General features: G+C 51.1%; 1 protein-coding gene across 2 annotated transcripts in view; it reads right to left on the bottom strand.

The window, feature by feature from the left end:
• The window catches only part of LOC137423189 (slit homolog 2 protein), a 559,055-nt gene that overhangs the window by 256,864 nt on the left and 281,031 nt on the right, over window positions 1–21,160 (bottom strand). For both annotated transcript variants that reach the window (XM_078774590.1, XM_078774591.1), the window contains exon 5: window positions 19,157–19,228. In XM_078774590.1, coding sequence (XP_078630716.1) covers window positions 19,157–19,228 — 72 coding nt within the window. The remainder of the gene's footprint in view (window positions 1–19,156; window positions 19,229–21,160) is intronic.

The raw sequence follows: 21,160 nt of genomic DNA, 5'->3' as shown, positions 1-21,160 counted from the left end.
CCCTCTACTATTAACTCTACCCTGAGTGCGACAGTTTTACAGATATTCACAAATGAGTAAATATGTCCCCCTGCGACGTTGCACCCTTCTCCTCACAGAAACACACCCACAGGATAACCGAATCCGGAAAGAATTCTCAAACTAAACATACAGCCGGTAGGGAGCATTATTTACAAGACTACGCTGCTATTTACACTACGATCCAGGACCTGTCTTTGGAGGAACACATGCAGATGTTATGCATAGAGAGAGCGCGCTTGCCAACATCGATACACCAACCCACGAGTGCTCTGTGGCCGACGGCCTTTAATAACGTGCAGAGCACCCTTCCCGCGCATCAAAAGCACCACCCCACCACCAATCGGTGCAGTCACCATTGTTCATTGGAATAAAAATAACTTCAACAACCCCTAACCCTGCAGGTGTCTCTTGCTCTTCTTGTGGTGCACTTGGTGGTGTTAACTAAAAGTGGTTCACCTGTATGGCATAGGTGCCACGTTGACCCATAGGTCCATCCCCGGGTGGTGCTTGGCCGCAAACGAACTGCGGTCCATCGTGGGTGGCCACAAACATTGCGGTCCATATGGTGTATCGATCCCGGCAGCAAGCAGCGAAAGTGCAGGCCCACAACTGCGTCGCCAGCACCTCTCTCTCCTCTCTCTCTACCCCAAAGCCAGATCCTCGGAGGTGGGAGACAAAAACAAGACAAGTGAGCAAGGTGGTAAAGGCGCAAAAGTGCACGCAATGCAAGGTGATGCACACTGGGGGCACATGGGAACCAGGTGAGACAGGTACGTTCCTACCGTACGCCCCCCCCCACCAGGTAACCTACATGGCCCCTCCCTTACCCCTTACTGTATCAACAAAACACAACACTACCCATAAACATCTACTTTACAAATCCACAAACATCCCTACTGTCTTCCCCGTTCCTCCCATATACCAAATTCGTCTTCTCTCCCTCCTAACCAATCAAATTTGCCATTTTCAACTCTCATCAAAATTTGCCATTTTCAACTCAACATCAAAATTTGCCATCACCAATTCATCATCAGTCCCTCCTAGGGAGGGAGAGATGGAATCACCCCAATGTCTCATCCACGTCGTGATGCGTCTCACAAATCCAACAGCAATTCTCATTTCCTGCACAAAACAAAGAAAACACAGGTGTGGAGTCATCATCATCACCACAGGTAAGTGGCTGCGTATGGTGCGACAGGTTCATCAATCCTAACTATCTCCTAAATGACTTTAACAACTTTACACTACCCGGGGTCTCTCTCCGGCCAAACCATTGGCCCTCTTACACTATGGGTTCTAAAAACCAATTCCCATTGGCCAAACTGTGGTGCTCTTCAATTTGGGGTCTCACTCCCCCGATTCATCTCCCGGTGCCCTCGTACAATTTCTGGGCTGTGGCGTGTACCTCTCCCAGTGGGTATACCCACCTGCACCCCTCCACCACTGCAGTTGCCTCCGAGCTTACCTGCTCCTTACCCTAACCTAACTACCAGGGGAAGGCCCTCTGGCTCTCTCCCCACTCCGTGCCCTCTCTGGCACTGGGCTGCCCGATCCACACCCGGGATCCTCAGGCACCCACTCACAACTACCGGCTCCCAGAGCCCACCTGCGGCCTCACCTGGCCGACATCCTTACAGTGGTGGAGTGCCCAAACCAACTACACACACTAACAGGCTACACGCCCAGCCATTTCCACAACACTAATGCACCCATTCACAACACCATTCTGCAACCGCACCACAAATGCCAATATCCAACCACAATTTACCTGCACCCTCTACCTAACACTTACACTACCCGCCCCGGGTACTCGTGAAAGGGGTCCACTCTTCCCCCATCCACACCTTCGCACCATGCACACCACTCCGTACCACTTACTCCAACTCTCTCCACACACCTGTACCTGCACACCTGTGTTCTCACACCTGGTGCCACCTGCACCCTTCTCTCCCCAAGCGCATTCGCGCTGATCCACAACACTCACTACTCATACACTGCTCCACACACCTGTCCAGTTGCACACCTGTGCAATCACACCTGTTCAATCCTCACACACACGCAGCATCATCTCAGCTAACTACTCCCTTCTGAAACTTGCGCTTCCCAGTCGTCCCTTTAAACTATTGCGCTCCCTCGTCATTATCATCCATACTAATCTACCTGCGTCCCCACTACAGGTATCAGTCACTAACTAAACTTAACGTTACCTACTGTCATCTTCTAGGGCCCTATCAATATAACCTAACCCACCCGGGCTAGTTTTCACTGCCATACACCCCATAAACTATTGCTCCTTTGCCCCCCCTCACATGGGAAAGGTGGCAGGGATGCCACCCTCTCCCACCGGGCCTATCGCTCCTCAATCCCCCAGTCCTCTGGCACTAATAAGCCCCCCTTATTCAGAGGTACTGGGTCCCGCCTCGGCATCTAAAGCCGAGGCGATCCACGGGGGCGCCTGCTCGCCGGTGTAAGGTCTTATCCGGTCGGCGTGGACGATCCGAGGGAGGGCTCGTGGCCCCATTTTGATCTTAAAGACCACGTCACAGATTTGCGACAGGACGACTCCTGGGCCTTGCCAGGGGGAGGTGAGTTTTGGGCACCTTCCCTTCCGCCTCCGGGGATTAAAGAACCAAATCTTCATCCCCGGAGCGTATTGACTCCCCTGGCTCCGGTCGTCGTACCTGCGCTTCATCTTTTCCCCCGCCAGATGGAGTTGGCGGCGGGCGAAGGCATGGACTAGCTCCATGCCTTCCTCTAGGTGACGTGCGTACCCCTCCCTCGGCGGGTTAACCACTGTGTCTGGCACGGGACCGCATAGCAAGTCGGCGGGAGCCCGTAACTCCCGCCCATACATAAGCAACGCTGGACTGCATGCGGTGGCCCCGTGCTGGCTGGTTCGGTAGGCCATGAGCAAGTAAGGGAGATGTTCGTCCCAGTCATCCTGACGGGTGGTGGTGAACAGTGCCAGTTGTTGGATTAGAGTTCGATTGAATCTTTCCACCATCCCGTCAGATTGAGGTCTTAAAGGCGTTGTTCTGGTTTTCCGAATTGACAGGAGACTGCACACATCTTTTAGCAATTTGCTCTCAAAATTTCGTCCCTGGTCGGTGTGCAACTCCTGTGGAATCCCATGCCGGCACACAAATCCTTCCACGAAGGCCTGCGCTACCACCCCTGCTTCTTGGTTGGGGAGGGCGTAGGCCTCCGGCCACTTGGTGAAATAGTCCATTACAACGAGGATATACTTATTACCTTGGCGGGTGCGGGGCAGCGGTCCTAGAATATCCATAGCCACCCGCTCAAGGGGGGCCCCCACCTGATGTAATTGAAGGGGGGCCCTCATCCTCCGTGCTGGTCCCTTTTTGGCAGAACAGGCGTCGCATCTCCGACACCAGTCCTGTATGTCGCGCCCCATATTCACCCAATAGAACCTCCGGCGGACCCGAGATATTGTCTTTGTCCTGCCCAAATGGCCGCCGGAGCGGGTACCATGCACCTGTTGCAATATGACGTTCTTGAATTTGTCAGGGACTATCACCAGCCAGGAAGTTCGATCAGAGGGAACCTCCACCCACTTGCGATACAAGATGTTGCCTTTCAATTCCAGGGTCTGCCACTGAGCCCAATATGCCTTTGTCTGCGCCCCGAGGGGGGTGACCTCTTCCCCCTTCGGTCTTTGCCCCAATTTGACCCATTGGAACACCGGCCCCAGAACAGGATCCTCCTGCTGGGCCGTGCTCCAAGCCAACTCTCCAAATTCCTCGTCCGCGGTTAGTGGCAAAATTGGCCCTCTCACCCGGGTTGCCCGGACGACGAGAATCGGGGCGGAATCGCCCAATTGCTCCCTCTCCTCGTGTCTCGCACAAAATTTACAGTTTTCCCCCAGACAAGGACGCCGAGAGAGTGCGTCCGCATTACCATGGGCCTTCCCGGCCCTATGGGCCACATCAAAATCGTACTGCTGCAACTTTTCCAACCACCTTGCAATTTGGCCCTCCGGTTCCTTGAACCGAAGGAGCCATTGCAAGGAGGAATGGTCAGTTCTAACCAAAAATTTCCGCCCGTACAAGTACGGGTGGAAATGGTTCATGGCAGCCAGCATAGCCAATAACTCTTTGCGAGTGACGCAATAATTTCTCTCGGGCCTACTTAAGGCCCGACTATAATAACCAATCACTCTCTCCACGCCCTCCTGTGTCTGAGACAAAACTGCGCCCAATCCTTCCTGGCTCGCATCCGTGTCCAGGGTAAATGTCCCGTCACTAGTGGGGTAAGCTAGAAGGGGTGCGGATGTTAGACACCCCTTCAATTTTTGGAAGGCCTCGTGGCACTCCCGTGTCCAATTAAATCGCGTCCCCTTCTCCGTAAGCCGGTGGAGGGGACGGGCCAACTCCGCAAATTTCGCCACAAAGCGCCGGTAGTAGGAGCAGAGTCCCAAAAATCCCCGCACCTCTTTGATGGTACGTGGTGCGGGCCACTCCTCTACCGCTTTAATTTTGTCTGGGTCTGTTTTTACCCCCTCGCGGCCAATCACGTGACCTAGATAGGCCACCTCTCTTGCAAACAAAGTGCACTTACTCGGGTTCAGCTTCAACCCTGCCTGTCTGAGGCACCCGAACACCTGGTCCAAATTAGCTAGTGCCTGGGGGAACGTTTGGGCATGTACCAGGACGTCATCCAGGTACACCAGGCATGACTGCCATGGCATGCCGCCTAGTACATGCTCCATCAATCTCTCAAAGGTGGCGGGGGCGTTACACAAACCAAACGGCATCACAGTAAACTGATACAGTCCCTTACCTGTGGAAAATGCCGTTTTCTCCTTCCCTGCCCTATCCATCTCCACCTGCCAATACCCACTCTTGAGGTCCAAAGTTGTGAACCAATTTGAGCCCGCAACGGCATCGAGGGTGTCATCAATCCTTGGCAGGGGATATGAGTCCTTGAGTGTCACGTTGTTTAGCTGGCGATAGTCCACGCAGAACCGCGTGGTCCCATCCTTCTTTTTGACCAGCACAACAGGTGACATCCAAGGACTTCCCGAGGGCTCGATCACACCTGCGTCGAGCATTTTTGCAACCTGCTCGTCAGCTTCCGCCCTCTTGCTCCAAGGGAGCCGTCGGGCGGCCTGACGAATAGGCCGGGCCTCACCGGTGTGGATCTGATGTTTCACCAGGCCCGTACGTCCAATATCCTCGGTGGACAGGGAGAAGAGGTCCAAATGGGACCCAACCAGTTTGTGTAAGGCCTCCCTCTGGGTACCTCCCAACTCTACGCTACTACGATTTACCATCTCGCAAATGGGATCGGGCCAATTCCTACTTGTTATTGAAGGCTCCCCCCGGGGTCGGCTCGGCTGGACGTTCTTGCCCCTCACTGTCGCGACTTCCTCAACTGGGGTGCAGCCAGCTACCCTCGTGCCCCTTACTATAGTGCGTGGTTCTGTACTCACATTTACTACTCGGACGGCCACTACCGGTCCGTCCGTTTTTACAAGGGTGCGGCCCACGATTAAACCCGGTATGGACTGCGCTGCCACCGGTTCGACCAGGCCGCAGGACTCCTGCCATGTTGGGCGAGCTGCCCACCGGGCCGGCACTATCGCCTCGGCCCTGGGGGGGATGGTCACGGCCTCGGAAGCCTCCAGCTCCGCTCTCTCGGCCGTGCTCACTCCCCCTAACGGCAGCTCTTCTACTCCCACCTGCAGGATCCCCCGGCACAAGTCGATTTTACAACCGCTGGCAGTCAACAGGTCCAACCCTATTAAACATGGGTCGCACACCTCCGCCACCCAAACATCTATCTCCCTCCTTACCGACCCTAACTTGAGGGTCACAGAACCACGCCCTATGATCGGGGCCGTTACCCCGGTAGCAAGCTGCAAACTATAATTTTGCAGGCGCTGGATCTTATCCCAGCCACCTGCGCTCGAATCAAGGACCACAGGGCTGATGATCGTGGCGCTAGCTCCTGTGTCCACGACGGCGTCTACCCCCACGCCGGCAATTTTGCATCTAATGGTCAGGCTACCGGTTCCAATTTGGCCACAATAAATGACCTGTCGCGTCAATGAGGGCTCTCCTCCATCCTCTGCTGCCGAACACCGCCCTACGTGCCCGACACCTTCTAGTTTCCCGGGGTCTGGCGGGGGGGTGTCTGGGGTCGGCTAACCCGCTCCCCCCTGGGCGGAGTTGAGGACCTCAACTGCCGGGGATCATCCCGGCGCGCGTTTCGACAGTGCCGCGCCAGGTGACCCAGGCGGTTGCAGGTATAGCACCTCACCTGATAAGGTGCTTGCCTCCGGAATTCCAAATTCCCCCCCCTGTAGGTCCGAATTGGATTACCCGCTCGTGGTCCACCGCGGGCCACCTCCGGGGCCGCCTGCCATGGTCCAGGTCCTGCCAGGCGCTGGTCCACCAGCCTCCGGACCATGCCCGCCAGGTCAGGACCCACGTCGGGGGCGGGCCCCCTAAGGGGTCCGCCCTCCATCGGGGGTCCCATCTGGCGGACCGCCATTGCGAGACGCTCGCCCCCCCGGGCCAGGGGCCTCGCTGCTTCCCAACGGGCCGCAGCGTCAGCCGCCTGGCTCAGAGTCTGCGGGCGCCACATGGCGAGCTGTTGCCGGAGCTCAATATCCGGGAGGGCCTGGATAAAATGGTCCAGCGCCAGGCTTTCCCGGGAATCCGCTGCCATGCTAGCATGTGCGATCCCCACTGCGCGGCGAATGTCGTGGGCAAGTTCCCCGATGGCTTCCTGGGGCTTGCGCTTTCGCAGCGCGAGCTGAGCTTTAACAAGCTCGCTCTGCTGTTCTATTCCAAATCGATTAATTAGGGCGTCGCGGAGGGCTGGCAGGGTGAGAGCACCCGCTGGTAATGCCGTCAGCACCTCCGCCGCCGCGCCGCGCAATGCGGCCACCAGGTGTACTCCACCTTCGTCCTCACCCCAACCGTTACCCTTACACACACAGTCGAACTGCGCCAGGTACGCGCGTAGATCACTCTTGCCGTCATACGGCGCGAGTGGGACCTTGTGGGACCACCTCGTATGCGAGTCGTTGCCCGCCGGCCGGACCCCGTGCGTCGCCCCTTGCGGGGTCAGCGCGGGGCCGAACCGGCCGGGCCCCCACAGTACACTACCCCCAAGGGGCTCTCGTGCCTCCCCGGTCCCTCCAACAACTACCCCTGTTGGTGTCGATGCATGGGTCACACCTCCGCAACCCGCTACCCATTCCATACCACCACAACCTTGCTCACCCACACCTCGCACCTCTCGTTCCATACCCTCCGGACCAGCCATACACCTCACTCTTGGCCTCTCACGAACATCCGGGTCTATCTCGACCCCCAAGCTTATTAAATCACCTGGCGCATCATACGCACGACCATATTGGTCACCACTTACACCGGGTCCTCTTTCTCTTCGCTTCTCCTCCATCACCTGCGAATCCCTCATCCGGTTAATGAGCACATCATCACGATCCGAACACAGACTTTGGACCAATTCTTTTACTTCCTCCTTTATCTCTTTCTTATCCTCTCTCCGTCGCTTCTTAATTTCGCTCACCCCTTCTTCCACTTCCTCTAATTTTTGCTTCATCTCCTTCATCTCTTCGTGCGCCCCTTTAAGTTCTTCCTCTAACTCCACTTTATTTTTTTCTATGTGCTCCCGCACCTCCCGCTCTTTAACCTCCATTACCTCTACCACCTTGTCCATTTTCCTCGTCAGGTCCTCATGTACCGTCTGGCACTCTTTTTTAATTACCCCTACGTCCTTTTTCATCTCCTTCTGTGTCGATTTTAAACCCTCTATTACCGCTGTGTTCTTCTTTACCTGGTCCCCCAACTCCTTTTGTCCCACTGTCAGTTGTTCTACTCCCAGCGTCAACTCCTCTATACCACCTTGCAATTTTACAGTCCCCTTTCTCACCTCTTTCTCCATGCGCTCCTTACAGTGCCTCACCTCCTCGCGCACTCCTCCGACCTCCTCACTCACTCCTCTTCTGATCTCCTCTCCCATCACTTGCATCTCCTGCCCAGATGCCACCCTCATCTGCTCCATTTCCTCCCTGTGAGCATCCAGTTTGGTTTCTACCCCCATTCTGACCCCCTCTATCTGCTGCTCCATTTGTTTAACTTCCCTTTCCGCTTGGTCCCTCATGTCCCTCAATTTGCCTTCCATACTGTTTTCTAACCCCTCTAACCCTTTTTGCATCCCTTCCATTTGATTCTCTTGAGCGGCCATTCTGTTTTCTACCCCCATTAACCCATTTTTCACTTCTTTTATCCCGTTGTCTAACCCCTCAAAATTATTGTCTATCTTCCCAAATTTCTTGTCTAACTCCTCAAAATTATTGTCTAACCCCTCACTGGTACCCCTCGCTTCGTCCCTCATTACCCCCATTTGCTCACTCTGAGCCCTCGCTTCGTCCCTCATTACCCCCATTTGGCCCTCTAATCGCCCACTATCAGCCCTCATTTGGCCCTCCATCCTATCCATTTTTGCATTCAGTTGGGTCAAGAATAATCTGAGGTCAAACCCGGTTTGCCCAGCGTCCCCAGCCGCCACCGCAGGCTCGCCCTCCGCGGCGACGCTATTTTGGGACCCTTCAACCACGTGAGCGAGCGCGCCATTTTGCGCGCCCGCTACTTCGTGCGTGACGGCGCTATTTTGCGAACCTGCCGCCCTCACTGCTTCGCTCTCCTCCTGTCCCTCATTTTGGTCCTGGATCGACCCTACCTCACTCTCCCCTACCGGACCCCAGCCGTCTTGATCCGCCATAGCGCGACTTGCAAAATTCGAGTTTCGTAAAACAAAACAAATTTCGGCCGCTCCAAATTTTGACCAAATTTTTTTTTTCCTCTATTCGTTTTTTTTTTTCCTTCAAAATTTGGTCGGGCCTCGAATCCCACTCCTGACACCAATTGTTACAGATACGACTTTGATGGTATGGTGGGCCGAGCGGGATGGCCGCCGTATCCGTACAAGTTACCCGATTGTACTCGAACGTCGACGAAGCCGCGCTATGCTGGCTCAATAGGAAAGAAAAAGAAGACACACGGCTGGATTACAATCACACAATACGACACCAGGGGTTCAGTTCTCAAGACCTCCGGAGGAGGTTATATTAAGGCGGAAAAGGTTAGATTACAGGGACAAGAGGGAAACATAGGAAGGTGGGCACTTAAACACACTCTTATATTAACCCTAGACAGACCACAGATAAACGGGACAAGGCTCACTCACACGGGGTTTGATGGCCAGGAAAGCGGCAGTCGATGGCTCAGGTGCACCTGGCTCAGGGACAGAATCGCGTACGGTGGTGTCCAGCAGATGCGGGGAGGTCGCTCAGCGCTCGTGGGTCGCGACTTTGGTGGAGATGCCGGGGAGGTCGCTCAGCGCTCGGGAGGGTGGCGTCTTGTCGTCTCAAGCTCGGGGCGCATCTGACGTCACGTCCGGCGCGGGGCCGCGTATATCCGGCGGGGAGTCACGCCCTCGCTCGTTAGCTCCGCCCCATATGGCATCGGCCCATGGCTTCTCATTGGGTGCGGGGGTTACCGGCTCCGCCCTTGACGAGGGGCCGACTGGGAGCCCCCTTCTGGGTAACCCCGTCGAGCACATGTTCAATGGCGGCCAACCGAGCCGGAGTGAGGACGCATAGCCGCTGTTGTTGTGGTTGTTGTTGGAGCTTGAGATGATGGGAAGAGATGCGGGGAGGTATGGGAAGGTCCTAAACTCCTACTGGTGCCATATCATCACATTCTGGTGCAACGAAGAGTCATAATTAATGGAAACAAGTCCTTAACTGACATAGATTAAGAATAACTAGCAAGATGTCCTATAATTGTCTACGTGTGGTGCGGGGGACCTGGGCACGACATTTAATGGGGGAATGAAGGGGAAGATCGGCTCTAATGGGTGTTGTTTACAGACAATGGGACTAGGGAATGGGGTAAGGGGAGAGTTGGGGAGTATCGGAGAAGATAGGGGAATATTTACAAGCGGATATGGAGGCCAAATTCCATATTCGCAACATTATCAATGGCCTACAGGTCGCAATGTTAGTCCAATCTTCGCAAAATTTAACCAACTGGTAAATATTGGGATAACCGAGAAGCCTATTGTTTTGAGGTCAAATCGGTCAAAAGGTCAAAGGTCACACAACTCCACTTTTCATCTGATTAACTTGATATCTCAAGATATAAAACCGAAACACATGGCTGGATGGTGAATCCTCATCGAGGTAAAGCCTCCGTCGACACACGTTAATATGTTTATTAATTACTTGCTGTTTGAATGTGAGTTGGACATGAGTACGTATATTAATTACGTATTGTTGCGATTTTGAGTTGTTACAAATAAAGGTTAACTTCCCCCTCATAGTTTAGTCACACTACAACACATAGCCTCGCGATAGTTCAGTTATTTCTTAGTAAATGTAAGCATAGTCCTTTTCCTGTGTTAGTTTTGCGTTGAGTAGAATAATGAGAGTTAGGTCCTTCCATTGCTTATGCCGCCTCGATACTTTGACTTTGGCGCGAAATGCCACAAGGCAGGCATGGACAAGTCAAGGCAAGCCGAAGGAAGGCGGAGGAGAAGCCGACGGTAAGCATGAGCCGCCAATCAGGGCTTGAAGGGAGTGGCTTAGCACTGCGTCAAAAGGCGTGGTTAGAACATTCGATGCGGGCTAAGAGCGTGGCAATAAAACCCTTTGCGAAAAGCCCCCACCTCAGTTATGGGAGAGGCGCTTGAGAGTTGAACAAGTTCTGAGGAGAGGTGTGCTGAAAGAAGTCAAACGAGTTCTGAGGAGAGGTGCGCTGAAAGAAGTTGAACCAGTTCTGAGGAGAGGTGCGCTGAAAGAAGTCAAGCAGTTCTGAGGAGAGGCGCTTGAACAAGTGAATTGCTCGGTTGAGCTTGAGGCGGATCCTCTCTATTGAGTTACGCGAGTGAAAGCGCGCCATTGATTAATCGCGCCATGAGGAATTGCCGAGCCAGGCGATTGACGCGCATATACGCCAGCCTGCCTTTGTTCGAGGGACGTGCCGCAAGGATCCCTCCCGCCTGCCTGCTTGCCTTCATCGAGGGACGTGCTGTGACCGCGGAGGGCCACGCCGGCGAGCTGCTCCTGAACAACGGAGCTGGTGCGTTCAGCGCATGAACATCTCCTTTCTTCATTTCCCCCTGTGAGTGTGAACGGGCCCGAGTCTGGGGCATAAGCTAAGACTGCTTAAGTTCTGCCCTGTGTCCCTTTTCCTTCTACCAATCACTGTAAATAATAATTATTAAACCTGTGTTCTTCCTTCTATTCGACCGTCTCGTCCCTTCCATCTATTGTCTAAGCATGGTACGAATTATCGCTCTAATCGGGTTCCAATACAAGATAACTGCACGGATCACGTGGTACGCCATCCGCTCGGACGTACTCAAATTACGCGTGGTTCATGCGAGACTTGATCCACGCTTCCACGGCGGCGTAGGTACTTAGGTACTTGCGAGAATTGTCCCGAAACCCTGCCCTGCGTCTGCCCGGGAGTGGCGATTCAAATCTCGCGGTTGTGACGACCCAATAAGAACAAGGAGCTTAATCTCCCCTTGGTAAGGGCAGGAGGGTCGCGCGAAACCGTAACATTTGGTGTCCGGGAGTGGAATTGGACATGGAGTGCGCTTCACGCACTCGAAATTACGAGCAGACGAAATTTAGTCTAAGAATCAAATTTATATTCGTACAATGGCTCGCCAAGGCGGTCAAATGACGGTGGGGGTAGATGAAGAGGAGGAATGGATAACCCAGGACCTGCAGGAGAGAAAGTTGGTAGTGGAGGAAGCCGAAGAGGGGCTGGCTCCATATCATCATCGCACGGTAGCTGGCAAAGAAAATGGCGGTGCTTCGCACGTGGCGGCGAGAGCCGAGCCCGCGGTGCCAGCGGGTTTTGACCTGTTCTTACTCGTAAATCAACTACGAGCATCCATGGAAATGCTGGGTGGCCAAATGGGGGAAATGAAAAATGGATTGGAACGCAAAATGGATACCCAGGGTCACAAAACCCCCCGGGATTTGGAAAAATTTAGGGTGGCGTCGAAGAAGGACATGAAAAAGGCAGGGGAGGACATAAGGCGTGGGTTGAGCGAGGAGGTCGCAATGGGGCGCGACGAGGTGACGCGGTGTGAGGAGCGCGTGGGGAGCGAGCTTCGGCAGAGCTCAGCCAAATTGACGGGGCCTATCGAAATCGCGATGCGAGAGGAGGTGGTAGAAAAGCCGAAGGTCGACAAATTGGACGAAAAAATTTTATGGGCGCCGGCGGTCGTCGAGAAAAAAAAAATGGGGCTGAAGAGACGGGAGAAATAGAATCCGAAAATAAATCGCGGGAGGTAGAAATGGAATGCACACAAAGTCTGCATTTACACCGTGATGCTGTGCTTGCTAACCCCAATAAAGGTTTACAGGTGCTGGCGAAGAAGCCGGGGAAGGAGGACCCCGAGGTGAGAAATAATGGCGCGAATGTGTTTGGCGCGAAAGGGTTTTTGGCGCGCTTGGGAGAGAGACGAAACCCGGGCGGTCGCGAAAGGTCCATTGTGCAGTGTACGAGGGCGACTGGCATGAAGTGTGAGAGAGAGTGTGTGCCGAAGCATGTGAGAGAAAAGTGTGCACCAGGGTGTGCGATGATTGGGTGTGTAACAGGAGAGTGCACACCCGGGGGTGTTACAGAGTGTGTAACGGAAGAGTGTGCGCCAGGGTGTGTGCGATGATGGGGTGCGTGAAATTTGCGAGTGCGCCTGGGTGATGTGCACCAGAGAGTACGAGTACGGAGTAAGGGGGAGAATGCACACCAGACTGTGTGCGGGAAAAGTGTGTGATGAAGTGTGTGAAAGGTGTGAGTGCGCTTAGGTGTGCGGGTACGAGTATGGAGTGCGAGGGAGAATGCACACCAGAGAATGTGGAAGGAGAGTGTGCGGTAACGGAGTATATGGGAGGCGTGGGGGCGCCTGGGTGTGCAAGTGCGGAGTGGGTCGCGAGTGGTGAGAACGCAGCTCAAGCATCGACACAGACCGGGGTAGCGTTTAGCGGGACGGATAGCGAACGCGAGCCCTCGGTGAGTTGTGTGCAGCAGGGATCGGCTGGGATTGGTGCCGCGGCGGTTTCACAAGGACCGCCGTGCACGATCCGTGCCCGCCCCCGCACTGTATGGTTGGTCCCGTGCCGTGGCGGCAAAGGCAATCGGTGAGGTTCAAGGGGCGGTAGGAGATTTCGGAGCCGCACACCTTGGCGGGTGCGGTGCTCCGACCGTGGGTGGTTGGGTCGTCGTGCATGGGACCGCGAGGCCCTGCGCAGGGATAGAGCCCTGCATCTTGGCCCATCCATACCTCCTCCCCTGGATCGAAAATGCCGGACGGACATCCCATACAGGAGACCAACCACCCGCATGGATCGCTCGGCCTTTCGAAGCCGAGCCGTGACGACAATGTTCATCCACTTGGAGAGGCTCAAGTGTAGCGGACGGATGAGAGTAGTGTACCCTACGTGGAGGAATGGTAGTCTGACCATTCCTAAAAACCAGGGCCCATGAGCATTAGTTTAGGGGGATGGCAGTGTTAGGCACATTGAGGTGCCAGCAATGGTTACCTCCATGGGGCACCGAAGCTAGCCGAGGGAGGGCTAGGATAATGTTAGGGAATTAGCAGACTGTAGCGACCGAGACTTAAGTAGTGACATTTGTACTGTAGAGGGGACGTAGAGAGGTTAGATGGATGATAACGAAGAGGGAGTGCATAGTTTAATGGGACGGCGGGGAAGCACAAGTTTTAGGGGAAAAGTAGTCAGATAGATGATGCTGTGTGCTTGGTGAGGAATTGTGAGTAAAACAAAAGGAATTGTGTTGGTGTATGGAAAAAGGTGTGTGAGCACAAAAGGTGTGCAAGATATTTGGTGTGCGAGAAAAGTGGTGTGTGAGATCAATGGTGTGCGAATAAATAGTGTGGAATGCTTGGTGTGGGAATAAAAGGTGTGGAATGCATGGTGCGAAGGAGTGAATGGGGGGAGGTGGAACCCATTCACGGATGCCGGGGTGGGTAGTGTAAAGCCAGGTAGAGGGTATAGGCAAAATTTGTATGGATATTGACACCTGTGGTGCGAGCAGTAGCAAGTAGTGCTTTGTAGGGTGCGTGAGTCTGTGGAATGGCTGGGCATGTGGTTTAATTGGTGCATGTGGTTATTGGGGCACTCCGCCACTGGTAGTTTGTCAGCCAGGTGAGGCCGCAGGTAGTCTCTGGAAGCCAGTTAAGGTAGTTGTGAGTTGTTGAGTGGGGCCCGAGGATCCCGGGAGGGGACCCGGGTTGCCCAATGCCAAGGTGGGCATCAGAGGGTAAAGAGCCAGAAGGGGCCTTCCCCTGTTTAGGTAGTCACAGGAGCAGGTAAGCTTGGGTGGCGACTTCAGTGGCGGACGTGCGCAGGTAGGTAGACCTGCTAGTGGAGCCACACGACCCAGCCCCGAAATTGTGCAAGGGCACAGAGAGAAAATTCAGTGCGAGTGAGACCCAAATTTTGGAGAGCACCACAGAGTGGACAATGGGAATTCAGGTTTTTAGAACCACATAGTTTAAAGAGGCCGATTGGCAGGGTACGACCCCGGGCAGTTTAACAAAGTAAATGTCAGTAGGGTAGTTAGGATATGAGAAATCCCTTCGCACCATCCACAGCCAATCACCAAGGAGGCCGAAACTCCACACCAGGGCTTTGTCGACTGATTGAGTGGTGAGACGCATCGTGACGTGATGAGACATTGTGTTTGTTCCATTCCTTCCTTCCTGGGAGGGATTGGGAGACGAATTTGGAATAGAGGGGGTTATGGGAGACAAGATGTAGAGACAAATTTGTAAATACAAAAAGGGCTAGGGTAGTGTAAGCTGACGTTGGGGGGTACGGACGGCTAGGGACGAGCCTGCTCTGCTCGCTCCTCCACGCCCCTCGCATTGCATTACCTTGTTTTGCTGTGTGCCATTGCACCCTTTCCACTTTGCTGGTCGTGCTTTGTCTCTCCCCCCACCCCAGGACCATTTTGGAGGTGGAACTGTGCAACACCAGCGACCTGTGCAGCATTCCCTGCTGCACCTTGCTACATCTGTGCAGCATTCCTGCTGCACCCTTGTTACATCTGTGCAGCCGAACTGTGCAGCAATTTGCTGCCATATCCCTTTGTTGTAACTTTGCTGCACCTGTGCAGCACTTTGCTGCCACAAACACTTTGCTGCACATTATTACACTCATGGACCACAAGTCTTGTGGCCTGGCACCTCTGCTGTGCAGCATGTTGCTGCAACATCATCTTGCATCTTTGGACCACTTGTCTTGAGTGGCATTAATGTCACACAGTCGGACCACATGAGGTTGGCCCTGCTTGGCAAAGAAATACAATAAACGCATTTTTTGAGCATTTTTATTATGGTGTGCTAGGGATGAGAAGATTTGTAAGGTAGATAGCCCTGAAGATCAGGAATGGCCTGTATGCTGGTCCGGGGGCTAGCCGGTTTGATAGGCACACAAGAAGCAAGAAGCAAGATGCAAGAAGCAAGCAGCAAGTGTTATGAATTTAGGAGTGTGTTTTGTGTTTTTGCTATGCTTTCTCTCCCCTCCAATCTTCTCTTCAAAAAAGGACAGGTCCTGTGTCATAGAATTGTAAATAAATTAAGTTTTTTTGTGCTTGTAAATATAAAATGCTGCCCACCGGCTGTGTTTAGTTTGACAAATTCCGCAATCCGGTTAGTTGTGGGCGTGATTCTGTTAAATAGCTACTCAACGCAATAGGGGGGACATATTTAGTGTTTTAAAACTGTTGCATACACGGGTTCGAGTAAATGTTAGGGGGAACCACACCTATATGTCACATGTAAAAGTAAGGTTAATTTTGCATATCATTCTCAAAACGGTCGTTGCATTTGTTGGTTTCGACTCGGGGACGAGTCTGACGAGGGAGAGGGGTAGTGTTGCGGTTTTGAGTTGTTACAAATAAAGGTTAATTTCCCCCTCATAGTTTAGTCACACTACAACACGTAGACTCGCGATAGTTCAGTTCTTTCTTAGTAAATGTAAGCATAGTCCTTTTCCTGTGTTAGTTTTGCGTTGAGTAGAATAATGAGAGTTAGGTCCTTCCATTGCTTATGCCGCCTCGATTCTTTGACTTTGGCGCGAAATGCCACGAGGCAGGCCTGGACAAGTCAAGGCAGGCCGAAGGAAGGCGGAGGAGAAGCCGACGGTAAGCGCGAGCCGCCAATCAAGGCTCGAAGGGAGTGGCTTAGCACTGCGTCAAAAGTCGTGGTTAGATCATTTGATGCGGGCTAAGGGCGTGGCAATAAAACCCTATGCGAAAAGCCCCCACCTCAATTATGGGAGAGGCGCTTAAGAGTTGAACAAGTTCTGAGGAGAGGTGTGCTGAAAGAAGTCAAACGAGTTCTGAGGAGAGGTGCGCTGAAAGAAGTCGAGCAGTTCTGAGGAGAGGCGCTTGAACAAGTTAATTGCTCGTTTGAGCTTGAGGCGGATCCTCTCTATTGAGTTACGCGAGTGAAAGCTCGCCGTTGATTAATCGCGCCTTGAGGAACCGCCGAGCCAGTTGAGTGACGCACATATTCACCAGCCTGCCTTTGTTCGAGGGACGTGCCGCAAGGATCCCTCCCGCCTGCCTGCTTGCCTTTGTTCAAGGGACGTGCCGCAAGGATCCCTCCCGCCTGCCTGCTTGCCTTCATCGAGGGACGTGCTGTGACTGCGGAGGGCCACGCCGGCGAGCTGCTCCTGAACAACGGAGCCGGCGCGTTCAGCGCATGAACATCTCCTTTCTTCATTTCCCCCTGTGAGTGTGAACGGGCCCGAGTCTGGGGAATAAGCTAAGACTGCTTAAGTTCTGCCTTGTGTCCCTTTTCCTTCTACCAATCACTGTAAATAATAATTATTAAACCTGTTTTCTTCCTTCTATTCGACCGTCTCGTCCCTTCCATCTATTGACTAAGCGTGGTACGAATTATCGCTCTAATCGGGTTCCAATACAAGATAACTGCACGGACCACGTGGTACGCCATCCGCTGGAACGTACTCAAATTACGCGTGGTTCGTGCGAGACTTTATCCCCACTTCCGCGGCGGCATAGGTACTTAGGTACGTGCGAGAATTGTTCCGAAACCCTGCCCTGCGTCTGCCCGGGAGTGGCGATTCAAATCTCACGGTTGCGATGACCCAAGAAGAACAAGGGGCTTAATCTCCCCTTGGTAAGGGCAGGAGGGTCGTGCGAAACCGTAACAGTATTATTGGACCGTGACGACGTCTGTTAATTACATTGAATAACTAGAACGGCACTCAGTAGAGAGCATACCTCCACCTGGTTGGCCATGTCACTCAATGGTGAAGAATCACTTTTAAAATTCTACTCGCTGGACCCGGATCAAGATTCTTCACCAAAATTGAATCGATTCTTCCTTGTCACACACACAATCTGTCCAAAAGTTTCGTCCAAATCCGTCCATAACTTTTTGAGATATCCTGCTATGTATCGTTTTTGGCCCAATCTCCCAAAGGTGAAGAATCACTTTTAAAATTCTAGTAGCCGAATCCGAATCCGGATCTTCACCAAAATCTAATCATTTCATCCTTGTCACATACGCTACACCTCTGCCAAACTTCGTCCGAAACCGTCGACAACTTCTTGTTCACAAACGGACAGGCAGACAGACCAATGGACAAACAGACAGGGGTGAAAACATAACCTCTATCCACCTTTGGTGGTGGAGGTAATTACGTACTATTGGAATGTACCTTTGAGACTTTTAGACTTTTAAACCCTTTAGACAATTTATAGACACTTTACTACCATTTAGACCCATTTAGATGCCTTAGACCGATTAGACCCATTCGAACCTTAGAACCCTTAAGACTCTAACTACTATTTGAACATACCGTTTAGACTCCAATATTTTTTTAGATGCTTTAGACCTTTCAGACACATTAGACTCCATATATCCATTGACCCTTTCAACCTTCAGACCAATTTAAACCCCTTAGATCCCTTATACCTTTAAACCGATAGAACCAGTTATACCATTTAGACCCCTTATAACCCTTTAAACCACTCAGACCCCTTTAGACCCTTTAACTACAAAAGGAACATTCCCTTTAGACCTTTAGATCACTTATGACCATTTAGACACTTGGACCCCTTAACGCCCCTAAGACCTTTATACCATTTAGACCTGCAGACATTTAGACCCTCTATGTCTAGACACATTATACCAGTTAAACCAGTTATACCAGTTACACCAGTTTGATCACCTTGGACACACACCACATAAACATCTTTTGAGACTTGAAATATACAGATTATACATTTTTCAGCAAGTAATATGCAAACACCACATACCCAGATGGTGGGTACTCTGCTAGTTTGAACACAATTTGCATATTGCATGACTGAATTGGTTGACCAATCAAAACCAAGAAGCATATTGTTTTTGAGATCACAAGGTCAAAAGTAAAGTTCCCATGAAATCGTCAATTTTCATCTGATTTACTTGAAATTTGAACATAATTTGTACAGTATGTTGGGTCACTGAATTGGTTTCCCAATCAAAACCTAAAGCCTGTTGTTTTTGAGGTCAAAAGCTCAAAGGTCATGGCCAAATAAAATTGTCAATTTTCATCTGGTTAACTTGAAATTTAAATAGGACTTGTATACTGGGTTACTGATCTATTGGTTTCAGGTTTGCAAGGTTAAAAGGTCAAGATCACATAAAATCATCAATTTTCATCTGAAAATTTCAATATTTGTTTGTTTTGTTGAACTGTTGCCCCACTAGCCCAATGACTGTTTGTTACATTTTCACCCTTCGTCACCTCACTCTTCCATTAGCTTCACTACTATAAAGAAAACAACTGTCAGTGTAAAATAACAGAGATGTAAAAGTCTCACTACAAAGTTGAAGGTACAACTGTTTTATAAACATCACTTTTAGAGCTAGAATCATTGTCTACAGCAAGAGGTATCTGAGATGTGCAATATGAAGTCTGCCTTTCACAGTAACAGATTCGACTATGTAATAACAAATTTAGCTGTTATGTGGGTTTAGGAAAATATTAGACAAGATAACATTAGAATGCACTCACAGGTTCTTGACTTTGGTTATTCCACGGAAGGCTTTTCTTGGAATTCCTCCAATCTGGTTTTCACTTAGATCTCTGTAACAACACAACACCAACAAAATAAACAAAATAAGACATAAAAAATATACAAGACTATGTACATCGGCATATATATATGTATCATCTTTGAATTGATATGTATCATCTATATGTGTATATATATATATATATATATATATATATACACATACACACACACACAGTATATTCACGGGTGACAGGGCTGAGGACCAGAGTCTCAAACGTCACTCACGACTAAGTGTGTTACAGGGTGACTAATGTCAGCGACCCTATGTCCTATCCCCAGCCCGCCTGGCAGAGGCCTGCGAGCTGACTGAGCGTTTTTTGGAAACGTGAACTTTTAGTTTAATGCAAGGAGTAGAGGCTCTAGAGTCTAGACTGCCACACTGCTGGCTCAAGGGAGCTTGCAACCCGATCCGAAAAATGTCAATAAAACAAAATGAAATACAATAAATTTACTTCAAAGAATGCAAAACGACACAATAAGCAAATCATATAAGTATGATGACGGCCTTAATTAATGAATAATGACAGACTGAAACAATTAACACAGGCCACATACGTACATCCGACACGAAAGGCCGACACAATATCACACACAGACCCTCTATCTAACCCAGGGAAGGGAAAGGGAAGCAAATTCAAAAAACAATACTTGCAGGGCTAAAACAGGATATGAGTTGTTGCAACTCTATGCCAAGTGTCGCAACTACCCCAACTCTGGACCTGTTCAACCACCACAATGGATCTAAAACTGCCTCCCCTCAGTAGCAATATCTGTGACTCAACTCCTTCATTGCATTGTAGCCTACCCAAAGTTTGTGACCCACAATTAACCAGGCCTCACACAGACTGCACTGTCCAGATGGGCGACTGAAGGCCTCGAGAATTGCAGCCCCAGGACACCAATTATTGCTTAGCCAAACTGTGTCCTTTTCTGCACATCAACACTGTGCTCTCCTGACACTTAATCTTCAAGGGGGGTACAGTCGCATGGGCTCTCCCACCTACATGCCACTGACCCATAACCCCTTGCTCAATCTAATTTACCACGACCCACAGGCATCTGCATCCTTAGGCTGGATGCACCTTGCTCCATTACTGTCATCAATCCAGGTGGCATAACTTCGCCTTTAAGATCCATGCTACTAATCAGGTTCAGTGTCCAGTCGACGGTGGCACCACAGTTTCCAGTGGTGTGGGGTTCCGTTAACTTCAATTACTAGCCCTTCCAACTATAACCATGACTCTCCAGTCTGCAGTACACCAATGCTCATCATAACAGACCTCAGAACACCAATCACCTCACACTCCGCTCTCTTGTTTCTCGTTGAACATACAGTATTCTCCTATGTTTTGATCCATCCCTGTCACCATCCCTCTGATGGTCCCATGTATACATATACGTATACAGGGTGAGCAAGAAATATGGTCATTTTAGAAATTTGTGTGAAGGAAATAAAAAATTGTATTTCAAAATAAATTCATTCATGATATTGAAGTACATAGCATGCATTTTTATTATTTTTAATTTTTACTGATTTAGTTTTATTTTTTTGCAGGCAAAACACTTGAGTGACCATGTGGAACTGGTCGGGTGAGAACGCACTTTCGCTATCAAAGCTTTTTACAAGAATAATGATTGTGCAACTGCTGCACAACGTCAATTCAAACTCCATTTCAATGTTCAACATCATGGAAATGTGCCATCTGGTCATGCTATCAAGTTATGGGTTCAGAAGTTTGAGAGAACTGGTTCAACTTTAAAAGAGAAACCGCAGGGAGCACCCAAATCAGTAAGAACGGCACAAAACATTGAGCGTGTGAGGGAGTCAGTTTTGAGAAGTCCCCATCGCTCCAGCCGAAAGCATGCATCAGCCTTAATAATTTCTCACACGTCACTACGCCACATATTGCATAAGGATTTAAACTTTTATCCTGATAAAA

This window comes from Myxine glutinosa, chromosome 3 (assembly GCF_964187855.1).
Source record: "Myxine glutinosa chromosome 3, kmMyxGlut1.1, whole genome shotgun sequence".
Taxonomy (NCBI): Eukaryota; Metazoa; Chordata; class Myxini; order Myxiniformes; family Myxinidae; genus Myxine; species Myxine glutinosa.
The sequence above is the reverse complement of the archived record's forward strand: the minus strand, read 5'-3'. Positions and strand labels throughout refer to the sequence as shown.